At 38.7% G+C, this 18,728-nt stretch overlaps 1 protein-coding gene across 2 annotated transcripts in view; it reads left to right on the forward strand.

Annotated features, from left to right (window-relative positions):
* Window positions 1-18,697, forward strand: part of rnf213b (ring finger protein 213b) — a 36,773-nt gene extending 18,076 nt beyond the window's left edge. Inside the window, exons 29-64 of one of the 2 annotated variants that reach the window (XM_028029714.1) lie at window positions 70-183; window positions 1,112-1,170; window positions 1,253-1,409; window positions 1,516-1,651; window positions 2,697-2,885; window positions 3,024-3,157; window positions 3,225-3,400; window positions 4,326-4,532; window positions 4,628-4,815; window positions 5,174-5,294; window positions 5,511-5,611; window positions 5,729-5,908; window positions 6,484-6,629; window positions 6,713-6,812; window positions 7,446-7,557; window positions 7,682-7,880; window positions 7,989-8,176; window positions 8,310-8,432; window positions 8,903-9,004; window positions 9,249-9,491; window positions 9,715-9,796; window positions 10,346-10,380; window positions 10,476-10,579; window positions 10,664-10,808; window positions 10,894-11,050; window positions 11,137-11,231; window positions 12,330-12,578; window positions 13,432-13,567; window positions 13,656-13,736; window positions 14,618-14,801; window positions 15,538-15,739; window positions 15,826-15,903; window positions 16,093-16,290; window positions 16,976-17,065; window positions 17,728-17,906; window positions 18,403-18,697. In XM_028029714.1, the coding sequence (XP_027885515.1) occupies window positions 70-183; window positions 1,112-1,170; window positions 1,253-1,409; window positions 1,516-1,651; window positions 2,697-2,885; window positions 3,024-3,157; window positions 3,225-3,400; window positions 4,326-4,532; window positions 4,628-4,815; window positions 5,174-5,294; window positions 5,511-5,611; window positions 5,729-5,908; window positions 6,484-6,629; window positions 6,713-6,812; window positions 7,446-7,557; window positions 7,682-7,880; window positions 7,989-8,176; window positions 8,310-8,432; window positions 8,903-9,004; window positions 9,249-9,491; window positions 9,715-9,796; window positions 10,346-10,380; window positions 10,476-10,579; window positions 10,664-10,808; window positions 10,894-11,050; window positions 11,137-11,231; window positions 12,330-12,578; window positions 13,432-13,567; window positions 13,656-13,736; window positions 14,618-14,801; window positions 15,538-15,739; window positions 15,826-15,903; window positions 16,093-16,290; window positions 16,976-17,065; window positions 17,728-17,906; window positions 18,403-18,541 (5,129 nt within the window). In that variant the 3' untranslated portion in view covers window positions 18,542-18,697. Of the gene's footprint in view, window positions 1-69; window positions 184-1,111; window positions 1,171-1,252; window positions 1,410-1,515; window positions 1,652-2,696; window positions 2,886-3,023; window positions 3,158-3,224; window positions 3,401-4,325; window positions 4,533-4,627; window positions 4,816-5,173; window positions 5,295-5,510; window positions 5,612-5,728; window positions 5,913-6,483; window positions 6,630-6,712; window positions 6,813-7,445; window positions 7,558-7,681; window positions 7,881-7,988; window positions 8,177-8,309; window positions 8,433-8,902; window positions 9,005-9,248; window positions 9,492-9,714; window positions 9,797-10,345; window positions 10,381-10,475; window positions 10,580-10,663; window positions 10,809-10,893; window positions 11,051-11,136; window positions 11,232-12,329; window positions 12,579-13,431; window positions 13,568-13,655; window positions 13,737-14,617; window positions 14,802-15,537; window positions 15,740-15,825; window positions 15,904-16,092; window positions 16,291-16,975; window positions 17,066-17,727; window positions 17,907-18,402 lie in introns of those variants that run through there. The other variant, XM_028029715.1, reaches the window with a different exon arrangement.
* The last annotated feature ends 31 nt before the right edge of the window (window positions 18,698-18,728 follow it).

Raw genomic sequence — 18,728 nt, forward strand, 5'->3', positions numbered from 1 at the left:
TGGATGCAGTGTGCTTACTGTGTTGTTAATAACACACTGAAAGCTTATTTTTTGTCAATTCTTTCAAAGGATTCTGGCATTCAGTTCACATCGATGACCTGAGGGATTCAGAGGACATGAGTCTGAATCTGTCGGATTTCTGTGGAACGCTCATCAGCACCTTGCTCAAGCCTGCGCTGCAAGGTACAAAACACTTACCTTGTGTGGGCTTTAGTCATCATTTTATATTACAAATGAAATTAAAAACCAGATCAAGAATTGTTCTGTATTATAACAGCTAAATATTTTAAAGTCTTATTTTAAAAAATAATTCATAATTTTCAAAGACTAAGATCACTATGCAAACTGTTATTAAAATTCTTAATTGTGTTTGGGTAAGTGAGAACGACATGCTCAAGCAAAAGACATTTCAGCAAAAATCTTGAATTTAGTTTTAGTAGTCTTGTGTTTATTTTAAGCACAAAGTATAAATGTGATGCAACTAAGATTATATTTCACTGAAATTCGAGGCTGTGGAGTTTTGCAAAAGGCTTTTAAGCTGTTGTCACTTTTAAATACTTTACTCCTGTTCGGAGCATTTACATTCAGCCTTTCCATTATGTGTGTCATACTTTACATTTAATAACACTGAGATTCTAAAAATCTTATAGAAAATTAAATTTTAGGGACAACTATTCACAGCTTTTAGAATCGTAAAAACTTGCAGTGCCTCTTGAAAGTACTGAAACTCCTTCAGCATTTTCACTTTTCTTTACCCCGATGCTCCTAAGTAAAATCCAGTGACACCAATTTCAGCCAGAATTCACTAGAAATGCACAAAATAACAAATCAATCAGGGACAATGGTGGAGAAATAGATTAATTTGTGATCGATATTGAATTGTGCGGTGAAGTAAGGGATTTCCCAGTTAAAATTTTGAATCTTTGACGAGGTTTTAATATTGATGCTGATAGATGTTCTCTGTCTAGTCTGAACATGAAACAGATTTTTAAAATGTTTATTTTTGAAAGGTGTCATAGTCCACGCATCATTACTTTTCCACTTTAGCACATTACTTCATTTAGACTGAAATACAATGTAAATAAAAGTCTTTTTTTAAAATTTTGAACAGAAAATCAGAACATCAGTGAAGGAATGAGTTTAATAAATGACTCAGAAGACGACAGAAAAGTAAGATTTTATCTAAGTGGTTTAAAGTAAAAACATAATTGGTATTTTTTAATGATTATTTTAAATCTGCTTCTCTGTGCAGGTGGAGAGAGCACACCTTCACAGCCCGTCTTTAGTCCGTTCTTGTATCCAAAAAGCTGTGGGTTTACTGAGAGATCCTGACAATCTGACATCAAGAGGTCTGCAGCGTATGCACATCCTGCTGGCGCACCTGTCAACCGATCAAAACCCCACATCAGGTACACTTCTGATGGATTTATTGCTCACACTGACTGGCCAACAAAACAAAATGATCCGAGGTTTTTTTACTTGTCGGGTCTGATCCCACTCTGGTGTTTCCTGAAGCTCGCTTCCAGAGGGTCCTGCTGAGTCGGCTGGCTGAGACACTGGCCCAGAGAGAAGAAGTGATGGGCGCTCCTAAGGAGTGGGTCAGCAGAGAGGCAAAGAAACGCCAGGCTCTGCAGGAAGGAGGAACTCTGAGGTGATGTCGCAAGCATCACAAAATAAAAAAACAAAGACAATGAGCTCAATTAAACATAATTGTAATTTTACTTAGAAATATGGCTGCAAATTACAGGTTTTAGTATTTGTTCTTTAATTCTGATTTTGAAAGATTCTGTGTGTTAATATTTCTTTGCTCAAAACTGTGAATCGGTTAAACTAAAAATGAAACCAGCAGATAGATACTAATGCCTAATAAGAAAAACATTTGCAGATTGTTGCAGGGAAGTATTTCACATAAAATAAAGAGAGGGCAACCCTGAATATCCTCTTAATAAAACTAACATACAAAAACAGAGTATCTTCAGTCAGAGGCCTCTTCAAATTTGCTGAAATACAGACGGCTACAGGATATCCTTCCTGCCCACATCGATCACCTTCTTCAATAACTTTAAAGAATCTTGAATAATTAGAGTTACAACAACATTTAATTTCCCTTTGGGATTAAAAAAGTATTATTGAATTGAATTGAATTAAAACTATTATTTCCACTCCTGAAGCCCAACCTGAAGAGCAGGAAATGATGCACTACAGTTATGTTGTGCTGAAACTAGCATCTCTACATGATTGACAAGGTTTTCTGTGAAGTCTGTTGGATCCCAACACAAGGACACGTCATTATACTCAATAAGACATTGATTAGGTGATCAGTTTTACCCAAAACCATATAATCCACCAAATGTTGATTTCTGAACTCCTAAGTGAAAAGACATTAGTTTTTTATTGCTTTAAACTAAAGATGGCCTTGTTTTTTTGTTTATTTTATGCAAATAAGTTCTCAAGTTTGCAATGTTTTTTATTAGGAATTTGGTGGAAATGTCAGTAATTTATTAGCATTTTACGCAAAACATGTACTCTTTATAGTAAAATGAGACTAGAAATTTCAAAGCCTCTTAAGGTTTTTCTGGTAAGTACATTTCATCTTTTATTTATGCTGAGATAATATTGTTGGTAAAACTTTGAGGTTTTAAGTGTAATGTTAAGTATTTACTTTAATGACCTGCATATTTTCTGTGTGTGTGAAGGCACACCCTGTGGCGCTGCCTTCAGTCCACCGTGACACCGGTGCTAGCCAGCATCTTGGAGGTGATAGATCGGTACTCCAATCTGGACCTGCTCTCTGCTGACAGACTCAGTCCGGGTCTCATGAAACTCTGGATGGACATCTTGGCAGACTTGCAGGTTTTACACCTGGCACCTCCATCAAATCCAAGGTATCAACTGGATGATTTGCCTTTTACAGGGTACACTAAGGTCCTTACTCATTCTGGTCTTCTGTGACCGTCCTGCTTTATTTAACTAGAGGAATTTATTGTTAAAATAAAAAACATTTCTTTGATTGCATTTCCCAGCGATTCAGACCAGGAGGTTCTGGTGCAGCACTATTTCCTGTTGGACAGTGAGCAGCAGTCGTGCTCGGCTCCGTTCAGCTGGATCATTAAAATGAACCTCGACAACCTGTGGGAGGAGTCCGAGTTCATGCCAGGTTTGAAACCAGCTCTTAATCAGATATTTAGAAATATTTTGTGATCTGATTTGTATGTGCTCCACAGTATCTAAAGAAGGAAGCACAGAGAGGATTCTCCAGTTTGTGAGCAGCTTCTCCAGCAGCGGACCGGGCCGTCACCTCCAGCAGCTTTCTGAGGAGGAGCGATGGGAATATGGTCTTCTGTTCCTGCAGGACTTCCTGCTGCTCTCTTTGAAGATAAAGTCCAAGGACGAACTCAAGGTTCAGTGATTTTCACTCATTGAGATGTCGTATCTTGATTTAAGCCAAAAGAAAAATCACAAACTGCATTTCCATTACGAATGTACGTAAAACTTTATTGATGTTCCACTAAGGTTGAAAAAGCATGATTTCACAATTGCGGTATTTCCATTAAAAAAAGAAACACAATTAAAATAACATGTGACTAAGTTTGTTAATGCAATAAGTCGTTACAAAACATGCCATGCTCCCACCATCCTCCTACTACTTCCTGTCGTCTTCTTTGTCTTTTCCGCCAGTAGTAAAAAATTTTTCCCATCACGTGACTCGTGTGATGGGAAAATGTGTTTTGCAAAATCCACCAATTTTAATGCAGCCAATTTTAATTTATTTTTATTTTATTTATTGTTAATTTAATTTTTAATTGGCATTTTCCCATGAAGTGCCTTTATTTTCGTAATTCCAGTTTGTGCAATTATAAGGTCAGTGGAAACACAGCTAAGTTAAACATGTTTTAAACAGTTTTGTCACACAATATAACTACTTTCTATTTTCCATCCAAGTAACCCCTGAAAATCACTAGCTCTTCAGGGGTTTATTTTCAAGCTTGGTATGAAGCTTTTTTTTTTTTACAGGTTTTTGATTATCTGCTGTCAAAGCAAGCTGAGTTAAAGAGAAATTGTGTCAGGGATTAATGAAACAACCTCTCAACTATATTGACTCTGAGAGTCAAGTCATTTAGAAAGAGAAAATAAAATCCAACTTGTTTCTAAATTTTTTTACTAAGGTGATAAAATTTTTTGTGTCTCATCTATTAAGTTTAGCAGCCTTCTTTCTGTCATAGATCACTGTGAAGTGGCTTAACAACACAAAGTCTTTGTCTGAAAAGGATATTTGCTTTGACAAGGACATGTATAACTGTACTGATCATACATATTGTGCACAGGTGTTTATCAGAGCTATGCAGGGCTGTTTGACTGAGCTTCAGACGTCCATGGGAGCTGCTCCGGATCTCTCTCCTGCTTGGATCATGGCAGCTGCAAAGCATTTTGCAGCAAGATTGGACATGCTCAGCCACATGTTCCTCCTGCAGCCACAGCTAGCTGTAGATGTTCTTCAGCGGGGATCGATGAAGAGCGAGCAGAAAGAAATGGTGACACTGATCTTCTTTATCTCTGACTTGAAGAACAATGTTGAAGCTTTGTTTGATAACCTGAGGGTTATTGTAATGTGTTTTTCATTCTGCAGGTGGAGGATGTTTTGGCCCTCGGGATCTGTGTTGAACAGATCAAACTTTTGACTTTGACGTCCCTCGATGAATGCAGGTCGTTTGTGGACAGGGTGGAGTTACTTCAGCCGTGTCTGGACAGAGCCTTCAGCCAGAAATACAGCGCTCTCTGTAGTGCTGCCTGTTTTCAGCATCTGGCCTCCATCAGGTGTCTAAAAAAGTTTAAAAAATTGATTCTGTGTGTCTATGACTCCACTGTTTAACATCTGACATATTCTGGAAACTTTATTTATAATATATGCCTCTTCTGGATAAATATGCGAAAATAAAATGTAATTTAAAAACATTTTCTGATTACCAGACATTATCACGGTCTCATATTTGTAGTCCAACCGCTGTAGAAACATCTTCTAAATATCTTAGTAAACTTTTATATTTATTCTATAGAATGGGAAAAAATGACAAAGAACTGGAGTTTTGAGTCTGGAAAAAAGTTTAATTCTCATCTGAGGAACGGTGTTTGTTTTTGTTTGATTTATTTAATCCAAGATCTTCTTTCATTTCAGGTCATTGTGGCATGGGATGCTTGTTGTTGCATCTTTTATCCAGCAGATCACTTTTAAAATGAAACAAGATGACTTGAAGCTTAAAGAACTGTCTCTGAAACATTGCAACCTTCATCTGAACGTACGTCAGAGAGTTGTTTAGCATCTCTATTGGTCCTGATGTTTTTAAAACTGGTTTAAATCCTAAACTGAGTTAGGAGATATAGTCTAAACTAATGAGTTTCCTGTCATATTGACAATCATATGCATTTGCTGCCTGATGGAGACATTTCAAAGTTTCAGTAGATAAAATAAAATCAGATGATTTTGTTTACAAAGTCTGTTTTTTACCCAACAGTTGATGCAGGAGTCTCCTGATGTTAGAAGTGTAAACACGCTGGAGCAGCTGATCCGGATACTCAATTCCTTCCATGATGAGTGCATCAGCAGGGACCTCAGGTCAGATTTTGTCTTTTGTTTGTTTTGTCATCATCTCTAATTTAGGAGATTTTACCTTGTTATTGGATATAAGACTACTATGGACAGTAAAGATATGAATGGCTTTTTTTGTTGAAGGTTTGGAATCTCCTGCCCAGTTTGCCTGCTGGAGTTCAGTGAGCCGTCCGTCCTGCCCTGCCAGCACGTCATCTGTCTGCCATGTCTTCAGAAAAGCGTTCAGCAGAACCGACGTTACTGCCCGAAATGCAGGACAGAATTGCCAAACAACTTCACGGCAACTGTTTCCCGCGGCGTCAAGTGAGTTGAAAAGAGTAATACAAAATCCCTCAAGTGTCCTGTTCTGCCAGAATTTTACTGATGGAAATAAATTACAGAATAACTGTTCTGAAAAGTGCTGATCCAACCTGAACCAATACTATCTACCTCATAACCTTTATCAGGGTTTCCTCACATCTTTTAAAGTCTTAAATTTATGTGTCTGTAATTAAGGCCTTAAATGTCTTACGTTTATAAAAAATGTGAATTGGGATTAATTCCTTAATCACCTGTCTTAAATATTGTATTGGCAGGACAATTTAATCTTTTTTTTCATGGGACTTTTCTGTCAGGAAAAAGTTTGAGTCACCCTCAGATGTTTCATTGCATAACTCAAAAGTTAGCCTACCTCTAACTAGCCGCTAATATTCCCTTGCTAGCAAGCTTTTTGCATCTATCAGTGAGTGTAAATTTATCACCAGTTTTTGCCGTTGGCTCACTTTAGTTGCCAACCAGTACAAGACTAGGTGCTTCTTTGTAAAGAAAAGCCACAACGACCCCAGAAATTCCCAACCATCGTCTATATTTATCTTTTTTCTGTCTTAATTGTAATTCAGGGTGGCACTTGAACAGCAGGCAACCATCAGACGCTGTTGTAACTCCTTCTTCCTGGAGGTCGTGTCCAGGTTCTGTTTGTCAGAGGGGCAGAAGCCAAAAGAGGGCGTGGTGGAGCTGCTGTTCTCTTTGCTCGTCTCTGCTAACGGTCAGTGACTGAACGAGTCGGTGTCAGTGAACACACACCAGGTCATTTGCAAATACCAAGGTGTATTTCTGCTGTTGTTGCAGGAGACGTTTACCGCACCAGAGAGCTCACTCCCTTCCTGGAGTGTGTGGATAACAGTCCAATGGTCCGATCGGTGCTGCCAAAGCTCCTGCTCCAGTACAGGTGAGAGAGAAGGCGTGAACAACTTCTCATGCTGTAGTAAAACACAAACCCATTAAAGCTGCAGTATGTAGCTGTCATAAAAAATTGTTTTTATGTATTTGTTAAAACTGTCACCAATTCATGACAGCATTGTATGAGACAGATAATCTGTCAAAAAAAATCAAGCTCCTCCACTACTTCCTTGTGCTGCCATTGCAGTCTGCAGAAAAACGTCCAGGCAGAGCGAGGAGGAGTGTCTTAGCGCTGTCAATCAATCAATTTGTGTATGCGCTGCTCAGTGTGCTAATGGTGGAGAAACAACTTACCGTTTCAGAAAAACCGTTTATCTGCCATCATTGATGGTGATGCTAACTAGCTTCAGCGGCTGTGGCAGGCTTTGTTGATGGGGAGAAACTGTAGTTTAGCACAGAACAACGTGTACACAAGCATAATTGGCAGCGCTAAGACCCCCCTCCTGGTTCTGCTGATTTTTTTCTGCCGAAGCGGTGCATTTCAGCCCTGGGAGGAGGTGGAAATATCAGGGTTTTTTTTCCCCAATTATCTGTCACAAACCAAACTCATAACAAAGTGATGCTTTTAACAAACATATAAAAGCATATTTTAATGGAAGTTTAACCAAAGTACATATCTTAGTTTTGACCAGGTGAAGATTCACATCCAGAACTACCTGAGGAATCTGGAGAACAACCTTTGGGACCAGGAGGACCGCACAGAACTCTACCTGCTGTTTGCCAACTGCTTCCAGGTTCCCCAGCTTTCAGGCTTTGTTATTGTGCTGCTGATATTTGTTCACAAACAAATTGAAACTTTGTACTGATGACAGTTTGATTGCTGTCACAAATATGAACTGCTTCTGTCCTTCCTCTCAGGATTCCCTGCTGTGCTCAGCAGCCAGAGAAGTGGATCCTGCTGCAGAGCATCAAGCAGAAGTCGGATTTCTGAGCAGGATTGTGAGGAAGCAAATTCCCGACAGACAAGAGGACCCAGCAGAGTTTCTCCTTAACATCGCCAGACTGAAAATCTGCCTGAGCACGGCTGCCAAGCTGCTCGAGAAAGCTATAGCTCAAGGTGATGTGACTTTAAAACTGTTGCATATTTGCACATATATAATATGCTAGAACTGTGGGGACGAATATGCATGTTTTCTTTTTGTTTTGTTTTTTTCTGATAAAAAAGGTGGACCAGCGATGGATACAGAATACTTGCGTCAGGTGAGAGGGTTATTTGAGTACGGCAGCAATGATTGGCTCAGAGTTTACCTGCTGCGAGCCCTGGACAGGTGCTCAGGGATGGACTTCATCGTGTCCCTGATGAACAGCCCGGCCTGCAGGTGGATCTTCCCTCCACTTCTTCTGCAGCTCCAGGTGCCACACTTTGATACATCTTTATTTTTTATTTTTTGTGGACTGTTTCATAATGACTTCTAATGATGCTGTAGGTTGTAACTGTGCTGCTAAGGAATTAATTTAAATAACACAAATGTTTTTTCTATTTCAGAGAATGATTCCGACAAACGTAGACCACTTCCTTTGCTGTGGGACGTCTTACAGAGATCTGAGAAACGCTGTGGGTCAGGTTCTCCTGGAGAACCGGTCCGACAGCTTTGTGACCGAGCTGCAGGTGAGAGCTACTCCAGAGCTGAAGCAACTGCTGACTGATGTAGCTTTATGTCTCCTGATAGCCACTAGAGGCCAGCAAATCTTAATCATTTTAACTTTTGGAAAGAAGTCACTGAACTGATTACCACGGCATCCGATGTGAGTGAAACAGATGATAGTGAGGGTTAGTAGTAGATGCATTTGACAGCATAAGCAGCACAAAGTGGTTACATGTTGGCTGCAATCATCAGATATTGATAATGTTTTTTTTTTGTGTGTTGTGACTTTAACTTATTTTTTGTGCAATTCCATGTTAAAGCCACATTGAAGTTAAATATGAAGTCTGTATGCAGTTATGTTTAAAAATCATATTAATGTACATGTATTTGTGTATATTAGTTTTACGACTATTTATTGCATTACTGCTGCATATATGAATTTCCCTCTTTGGGATAAATAAAGTATCTTTTTCCTTCTGCTTTCTGCCTGCAGAAGGTGAGAGGATCTCAGGTCAGCCTCGTGGCTCTGGCTCTGTTTAGACGGGTCACCTGCAGGTACAGATCACCTGATGCCAGCTTACATCCTTCCACACAGGTACACCCTGTCTAAAGTTCATCTATGTTGTTTGACGCTTTGCATAAGAAGTTTAAAAGGCTAAAAAATTCTGAAATTATTCAAGGATTAAGATTAAAAGGAAAAGCTATTTGGCTTGTCTAGCTTGTTTTAAGAGAATGTTCAAAATGTTCTGTTGACTTTCCAATTCTTAGTTATTTAAATTGTTAATGAAATGCCTGCTCTCAAATATTTCTAACAGCCTTTTTTTTGTACGATCTTACAGGAGATAGAAAGACTGAAAGCTCTCCTCAGAAACATCAACCGGAATGAGCTGAGGGAGTTCTGCTCGGCTCTTCTGATGAATCGTATCGGCCAAACAGGGTCCAATTTTCACATCAGCTCAAATCTGTCGAGTCTGAGACAAACTCTCCTGGAGCTGCTGGTCCATCTGGACTCTGTGCTCCTCTGTGGAAATCCCCTTCTGGTTCCACTTCATCTGATCGCCTTTCAGCCTGAGAACGTCCCAGTGAGAAGCTTGTTTATCTGTATAAAAAGAAACTCAATTTTGCAGATTCATGTCACTTTTCGTAGTTACTGATGAACAAATTTTTATTTGACACAAAATATGCATATCTACACATGCTTTTATAAGACCAAAATCTCTTTTTATATTTTTAAAATCCAGAATAACCTCTGTTATTTACTACCTTCATCATTATTATTGGTTTTCATTTTTGTTTTTCATCCAGAACCTGTACCTTCCGACTATGCCAGATGATCACACAACTGACGCCAGACTGTGGTTAAGAGAGAAGAAACTCCAGATGTACAGTAAGTGTAAACATCATGATGTCATATCAAGTTAATAAAAATGAATTCACATCAGTTTTCAGATTATATAGTATTATTAAAATAGTGATTACAGTAAAAAGGGAGAAAAAACCCTGACAGCTTGAAAGTTGTTGCATAAACAAGAGGAATCATGGGAGAAAACAAGAAACGTATATTAACAGTAAGGAAGAGTCAGTGAGTGTTGTGTTCAAATGATTAAATAAAGGCAGACGTAGAAATAAATAAAAAACTCAGCATTCTCCAAGGTTTTCTGCAGCTTTTTTTCTGAATTGTTGCATCCACTCTGAGCAGCTTTTCTGTCTCTGCTGAAGGAAAACACTAAATCCCAACAAAACACAATGAATGTTGTGGTTGTGACATGACAAAATGTGAAGAAGCTGGAGGGCTATAAATACTGTTGTCACTACTGAGTTGAGGGATTGTCAAGATTAGTAGGAACATTGGTAAAGCTATATATAGAATAATACTCTGCATATCAACTACATCACTATTGAAGTTCTTAAATGTGATGTTTTCCTTTATTTTTAGCCTGTGCAAATGGACATGTGTGCTTTGTGGGAGAGGTAGGCATTCATTGTTTGTTTTAATCCCTCATAAACTATTAACAGCCTAAAATGAGCATCAGTGAGACTGTCATTAATCCTGTGTTGTCTCATAGTGTGGAAAGCCAGTGGTTAGATCATTCTGTCCTGACTGTGGGCTTCCCATTGGTGGAGAAAGACACGTCCCAGTGGAAGGTTTTACTCAGCACATCCAGCAGAGGTGAGACCTTTTGTTGACTCAGCTTTCTGAGCGGCTTCACTTGCACGTTTTTGTTTAATCCATTTCTTTTGCCGTAAATGTCAGGGATCAGACCAGGACAGGACACGTCCTTGGTGAGGCTCATCGGAGGTCCGAAGCCCCTGAAAGACAGATGACGTCGGCTCAGTCCGGCATCCTGCGGCTGCTGATGCACCTCGCTATGCTTCAAGGAGCCATGAAGAACCAAAGAGTGAGACTGGATCTCATATTTCTCATTACTTTTTGAAAATATTCCTCCATATTAAGACAGGACAACCTATGTCCTATTATGTCAGAGAGTCAGTGACATGATCCATCCTCGTCCGCTGGATGTTTTCCAATTTCTGTGGGACCACCTGGAAAGGGACATGAAAGTGTTGGGAAAAACTCTGGACCAGAACAGGGACAACACAGCAGTTATGGTTCATCTCATCCTGACGAGATTCCCTGAAGGTAGAGCCATCTTTACAACGACCTTTCATTGGCGTTTAGGTCGTGAACTCAAAACGTGTCTTTAAACGTGCCGATATTTGATGAAGCTTCCAGGGGAGCGAGACTGGATCTGTCCTCCAGACAGGAACGGCGGCGTTGGGAGGAACTCGTCTGTGATTCTGCCATCAACCCAGTGCTTCAGGTAAAAAAGCTTTACGGTGTTTTAGCAATAGACAAGTTAGAAATCCAAAGGTTGTTATGCAGTCTGGAAAATGTAGAATTTGATTTAAATATTTTCCAGATCTGAATAAGTGGGAAAAAATGGGGGAGTAGGGCTGCACCTAACCATTATTTTAGAAATCAGTTATTCTACTGATTATTTTGACCATTAATCAGTTAATCAGATAAAATAATGGCACTTTCTGCATATTTTACATTTAACCACTTAAGCTTATTTTTTGCAATACTAGAAATACATAAAAAATACAAATAAACAATAATTCAATTATATTTTTAAATAAAAAAATGTAATTGTATTTCCTAGCATGCAATAACGGAGCATTCATTTAGGGAACATTGGTAGTAAATGATGCATTATTATTATGAGAAATAAAATTCTCCTAACATTAACATATGAAATGCCCTTTTGGCTTGACCTAACATCAGTACAATGTGTGGCTAATGTTTTATGTTTTAGATTAACCAATTAATAACTGCAAAGCAAAAGGTGCTTAATATGAGATTTTTACTGAATTTGAACCAGATGAAGCTAAAACTCGGCTACTTGATGAGTTTTGGACAGAACATATTTACAGACAAAGAAGGTTTTTTTAATCTTAAAACCAAAGTGTTGAAATTTTTTGTGGAATTTTGGCTTAATTACTGCTCTGGATGTGTTGCTCTTTTAGCATTTTATTTGTCTTTTTACTCCATTTATGAAATAATCAATTCCCAAATTAGTTGATGATTATTTTAATAATTGATTAATCACGATTACTTTGTTTAATCGTTGCAGCCCTATAGAGTAAACATAAAAATGTTTCCATTTCCAATTTTTTATTTGCTGTAGTTTTCTGTAAATTGTCTCATCCACACATGAACCAATCTGTAAATTTGTTCCTATAATGTCTCTGATTCTTGCTGTTCCCATGTTCAAATTTTTCATAAAAAGTTTTTTTCATTTTGTAAAGGTGTGCTTAAAAAAATACCAAAAACTCTGGAAACTTCTGTCTGAAAGTGTTTTCATGTTTTAAACTCTGGACGATGAGTGATGGAAAGCCTTTCTTCTTTCCTGCTTTAGGATCTGCAGAGGAATCTTGAGGAAGCTCAGGAGAGAATCACCTCAGATGACGGACTCTCTGGAAGCCCCCTGATGACTCTGCTGTCTGCCGATCCTGGGAGGATGCTGTCCTTGCCCTCTAACTGCCCGACGGATCGCTCGTCCTTCTGGAGTCTGCGTGAGACGATGACGGTGGAGCGCTTCTCTCAGTTGGTGGGAGAGATGTCAGGACACGACTCTTTGCCGCTGTTCAGCTTGTTTATGAAGAAGGTACCGAACGCTTCGCTGCCGGATGGGCACCATGTTGCCATCATTTGTTTTTTTAGGGACAAAGCTGACAAATATCAACCCCCAAAAAATTTTACTTTCTGCTTCTTTTTTGTGTTCATGAACTGACTCCGGTGGTGATGTAACACTTAGCTGACACATTGATTAACCCATTTGGATTGGATTTTAATGTCCTTATTTAGGGTAACGTACCTGAGTAAAATTGGCATCCCCCACTTCTTCAAATTAAACCAAATTGGTGTTAAATGTTTCTGCAGTGAAGAAATGAGCTTTTTTGCTTCTATTATTTGAAAGATATTAATCAGTGTTTCCAGAGGTTATCAAAGGTCAACCAGTCAGTCAAAATCAAATAAAATATGTTGCCAGTCAAACTGAACTACATTAGTAATGTTTTGTGCCTTTTAAAAATTTGATTGTGCAATTATAGTTTTTAAGATAAAAAAATAAATAAATTCCTGTGGTCACCAGAGATCAACTTCTCCCACACACATGAACAGAATGAAACAAAACTGAAATAAATACTTCTTTCCTATGTTTTGTGCACAATTGATCAACACAAAATTAATTTTTTGTAAATGTGGACTGGCTGCTTGACATCTGATGAACACTGGAAACATTTATTAATATCTTTAAAATGATAACAGCACAAACTAAAAAAACGTTTGTGGTAGAAGAAGGTGGAAAGGGTGGAGGACTTCACTCTAGTGTAAAAAATACATTTACATTTTTGGTATTTGTTCAACCCTTTTTGAAGCTCAAGCAGACTCTGTGTGTGTGTGTGTGTGTGTGTGTGTGTGTGTGCGTGTGTGTGTGTGTGTGTGTGTGTGTGTCTCAGGTACACTGTGTGCGGCAGCTCCATCACCTGCCTGAACTGGCTGCTCTTCAGTCGGACCTTCTAAGGGTGTTTCCTCTGACGTCAGCGAGCTCGGCTTCTCAGACCGTCGCGCAGGCGCTACAGCGAATCCCTGCAGGTAAACCAGCATTTCCTCTTTGCCTCGGCAGCTGCAGCAAAATGCAGGAATGCATGTACAAACAGCCTTCTCTCATCATCCTCATCAGGGTTCAAGAAGGTGCTGGCTGAGAGGGTGGACAAATTCATCAGCGTATGGAACCTGCTCAGAGCCGAGGTGGCAAATAACTGTAAGGGTGCAGCCTTTTACATTTCAGTCTGCAGAGCAACTGCAGCTCTTCAAATGTTGTTGCTACACTATAGAATTACTATGTTAATAATATAAGTTATAGTTAGCCTGGTGTAAAAACTGTTTCACAGAAGATCCTGCTAGTTTTCAACAAAGAACTTGCGTATAAAAAAACCCCAACCAGACTTTAGCTGCAGGCTGCTAAATTATCCAGATTAATCCCGATAATTTAGGGTTTATATTTGATAAGGGTTTAATTTAACTGTCTGGTTATCTTCTTGTGTTTGAGGTAAACAGTTTTAAGTCTTCAATGTTTGCTTTCATAATATTATGGGAATGTTGGGGCTTGGCGTATAATCGGCAATATGATGTGGAAACCTGATGTGGAAACACACTTCCAACATGTTTGTCCTTATTTTCCTAAACTCAGAGCTTTGTGAAAATAGAGAAGGTCTTGATGACTACTGAGGTGAAACTAAAAGGTTTAGAGATGAGGGTGTAAACATTTCAACTCTTATTTTAGACCAAATTATGGTGCAGGATTCAGTTTTTAAAATATGTAAAAAAAATTTAACATATTTTGATTTATGTAGAATTTACGGGAATCATGTGATACCAATGATTTTAGAAGAACTTTACTGCATTTTGTATTTGTTTTCTTGTTAAAAAGTTTACACATTTTATTGTTAAAAAAAGCAACACTTGTCTAATTTTGTTCTCTGATTTTTCCAATACTTTGTGATAATCTGAATGACTCAAATGTGTCATTTATTTTATTTTCTGCATAGAAAAGGCTGATGAACATTATTTGATAAACAATAACAACAAGTGCTGATGTTTCTGCATTTGCTGGTTCATCTGTGTTTGCATTTGTGCGTTTAGCTGCAGATTTGGGGGCGGACGTAAATCTTTGTGAGAAGGAGCTGACAGAGGAGAGCTCCAGTGAGTATCTGAAACCAAGCCGACGCGGCCCTGGTTCATGTCTCCAAACTCTGGTTGACTTCCTGTTGGAGACTCACAACGGCCTGGTGAGGGAGGCCAGGAAAATGAGCGGCCAGAAGGATAGGTCAGTTCTGCACCAACAGCAACCTGAGGTCATTTCATTTGGAGGCCCAATGGGATGATTTAGATCACAATGTACTCATATGTTAGAATGGCTCAACCAGAGTCAAGACCTAGCGTACTCTCGACATCTGGGGTCGCGCTGTTACTATTTTTGCGAGGCTCTCAACTGGGGGTTCAAGAATGATACAAATTTGGCCCGTCCATTACAGATTGAGATTTTTATTTTTGTCTGTAATAAGGGTGAAGTTATTACAATGGAAAATGTTAAGTCCAGTACAAAATATTCACTTTTTTTTAATAATCAAGCTTTTATCATAAGTAGAACCAAGTCAGAGCAAAGACTTTCACTGAAAAGCCGACTTTGCCTCTGAAAAAATCAGCTTTTATCTAAACTTGTTAAACTTGGCTAAATATAGGAAGCTTTTTGAAAGAAAGTGACCCAAATTCTGTTCTTGTAACTCAAAATAAATTTGTTCAATCAAACCCAAGAGAATTAAAAAACTAGATGCCTTGTTTTATTAAAATTTTGCACATTTAGTTTATTGTTGAGTAACCGAAAAAAACCCGTTTTATTAGTTTTTTTTATTTCTTTGGCCCACGTGACAAAATGTTTGGACACCCCTGCTCTACATGAAGGGATGACTCTAGGAAGTGATGTTTATTTTATTCATGTAGATATTAGATTCATCCATAACATCTGAAACGCTGTTTTCCTGCCTGTCCTGTTACCTTCACAGTGACTACAGCGTTCCACTAGAGAGGATATCTGAGACCCAGCTGACTCTGTGCCACCCTGAGCGAGAGCTGCTGCCGCTCATTTTAGCAAACTGCAACTACACTCTGCAGAAAGGCGGGCAGACGGGCAGCAGCTACGACCTGCGGGTCATCCAAACCCAACTGGCTCGCCGCTTCCTGGCTGGAAAACCGCTCATCCAGGCAGTAAATACTGTATATAGCCTTAATGCAAATTGCAAAACAGTCTGCAGTCTTTCTGCTAATCTGAATATTTTCTCTCTCTCAATCAGGACACTTCCAGGTACCTTAACAGAAGTTTGCAGGATTTCTCTGTGGTTCTGGCTGAAGTGAGAGAGAAGATTCATCAGGTAAGTTTTATTCACTGACTCATTTTTTACAGTGTTGGTCTTTTTTCTTTTTCCTGGAACTGAGTAATGCCAGCTACAGAATGTTTTCAGTAGACTTCCTTGATGGATTTCTGCGAGTCCAGACTGTCGGAGGTCACACATCTGCTGCTCTCCTCTGGTCTGCTCATAGCCTCTGTGTTTCTGTCACAGGAAGCCCTGAAGGGCTCGGTGAGCAGCGCCACAACTACTGTCCTGCGCTCGTACACTGATGTTTGTGATGCTGTGTTCGTGATTGAGATCGGCCTTCGCTTCCTGGGAAAGGGAGGTGGAGATCCAGAGGGTCAGCTGCTGTCTTACCTCACAGAGTCCCTGAAGATGGGTCCGCAGATCTCCAACACTGTCGCCAAGGTATGAACCATCCTCTGGTATCTCTGTTGCAGCAGAGATATCAGATTTATACTTATTGAAGTTGTCCTGCACTAAATATTCCAAATATTATTCTGAAAATTAATCCTGTAAAAATGCATTTGACTTTGTCTTCAGATCTTTGTAATATGTAGCCAATAAAATAAACAGCTCATGTTGTGCAAAACTAATTTTCTCCCTACTTAATAATTGGAACATTTGAAATCTATTCCCAAAATGTTTAGAAAGTGTAGAGAATATCTGTTTATATTTGTACATGAACACTTTAAATTTAAGACTGGACATGAAATCAACTCTAAATAAGCACTTTTTAAATAAAACAATTTTCTACACTTCACTACAGAATAGACTCAAGAACATTAAGACTAAAAATAAACAAGTAGTTAGACCTAAAACTATTCATACTCCTGAAGATTTAGATATAAAACCAAGACGTTTGTTTCTGACTGGGAATGAGACAAGTGTCTCTCAAAAGATTATGCTAAAGGAGTATCAACTGAAAAACAATAAGTAATTTTTAATTCAAATTAGTTTGATAAAAACAGGATGTCAAAAATTGTTTATGCACTTCACAATAATTAATGAAAGAATCTATATTAATTAGAGCAATCAAAAATTCACATTTCTGATTAATTTTAAAGCTTTGGGGGGCATCTTTCTCCTTCAGGGTCTCGTTGAAAGCAAACTGAAGCACAGCATCTTCACCTGGCAGCTTCTCAATTCTTGGAAATCAGAGCTCATGCTCAGCAGGAAGCAAGTAAGTCTGAAAAAACCCAGAAAGCTGCAGCTGTACAACCGCTGTGGTAATGCAAGTTTTTAAAATTAGTTTGTAAATTTTGTATGAAACATTTACAGCTTTTGTGGCTAAAATGTAGGTTTAAAAAGTAAATTGCATTAATAATTTGAAAGCTTCAAGGTTCAGAAATATTAGAAAGGAATAAAACTAAATAGATCTAAGAAAATCCAAGAAAAGAAACTGTAGAAAGAGAAATTGTATTTATCTGTACCTTTGTAGAACTAATGAAGCAGCCTAGCGAAGTTTACTTATTTCTTTAATTAAAATTTTGTAGTGTAGACTGTAGTGTTCTTATTGTTATTACTATTATTTTAAAAATGTATTTTTCTTTTTTTTCTAAACAGTTTACATTGACAAACAAATAGTATATGCTTTATTATAAAACGGTATTTTTAAAAATAATGGGTGGACCATTATTTGTTTTGATAAATTTATATCTCTCTCATAGACTTAAGGATTGTAAGCCTGTCAGATGGTTTTATCTATAAAAATCTTTTTCACAAAACAATTTTAAAAACCTTGTGAAGTTCTGTGGAAGCACCTAAACGTTTTACTTGTGATTCCAGACAGATCCAAACCACATGGTTTTGGGTTGTAATGACTTTTCTGAATGTTGGTTCCAGGATCCGTTTCAAAAACTGCCTTCAGAGTTCCAGCAGAAGCTGTCGGAGGAGGAGAGGAGAAGGATGAAGGCTTTCTTCACTGTCACAGATGTTGAAACTTTTGCTTTGGAGCTGCATGAAATCCTGCTGCTGAAGACGAGCAGTGCCGTGCCTGAAGAGCGTTACCAGCCTCAGTGGGAGTAAGATAAAACGATTAACATTTCTTCTCCTTCTGTGAAATGTAATTTACAATGTGTGTGTTTTTGGTTTTGGGAGGAGGTTGCCACCAAATCATAAAACCATCCCTAAAGAATTTAGAGTTATGATTTTGGTTTACCAGATTTGGGAGGATTTTTTTCAGGAAGTGTGCCTGTTGTCAGTTAAAGATTACCACCATGATCTAAAGGAATCTGGGGAATCCTGACAGCTTTAATCAGAGCAACGTGTGGCAGTCTTAGCTGGCACTCTCCCAGTCCCTCAGGGACTTAGAGCTTTTTGACTTCCAGGATCGGAGCGTGACCCCTCCAGGCAGCCATCTGTCAGCAGAAAGAAGCTTAAATTGTACCCCCTCTACCACGGCTCACTCTTGTTAAAGCAGCAGCTGGGCCGGGGCTCAAAGGGAATGCCTGGGGTGAAAACAATAGATCCAGAGCTGACAGTTGTTTTCTCCATGTTCCCCCTCCCTGCTGTTTGCAGCATCAGGTGCACCTTAGAGAGCCATTTGGAGCAGAAAAACCTTCCGCCTCTGCAGGGACTGCAGGAATTACCAGACGACATCCTGCTGGGGAAAGGAGCTGATGTATGGAGAGCTGCTGTGGAGTTTAAAAGAAGATAGAAAATCTGGAATGAGATGTATTTATTTGTTTTAAATAAGTGGACCTGATTGTGATTACTTTCTCCTTTCCGTTGTGTATATATTTCAGCATATTTTAATTATTTTTTATCTCTTAATTACGTTCTACAAGGTCAGTTAATAAAATCATAAATAAAAGTTTGTCTCATGTGATTGTTTGCAAACGCTC

Source organism: Xiphophorus couchianus, chromosome 10 (assembly GCF_001444195.1).
Source record: "Xiphophorus couchianus chromosome 10, X_couchianus-1.0, whole genome shotgun sequence".
In the NCBI taxonomy this organism is placed as follows: Eukaryota; Metazoa; Chordata; class Actinopteri; order Cyprinodontiformes; family Poeciliidae; genus Xiphophorus; species Xiphophorus couchianus.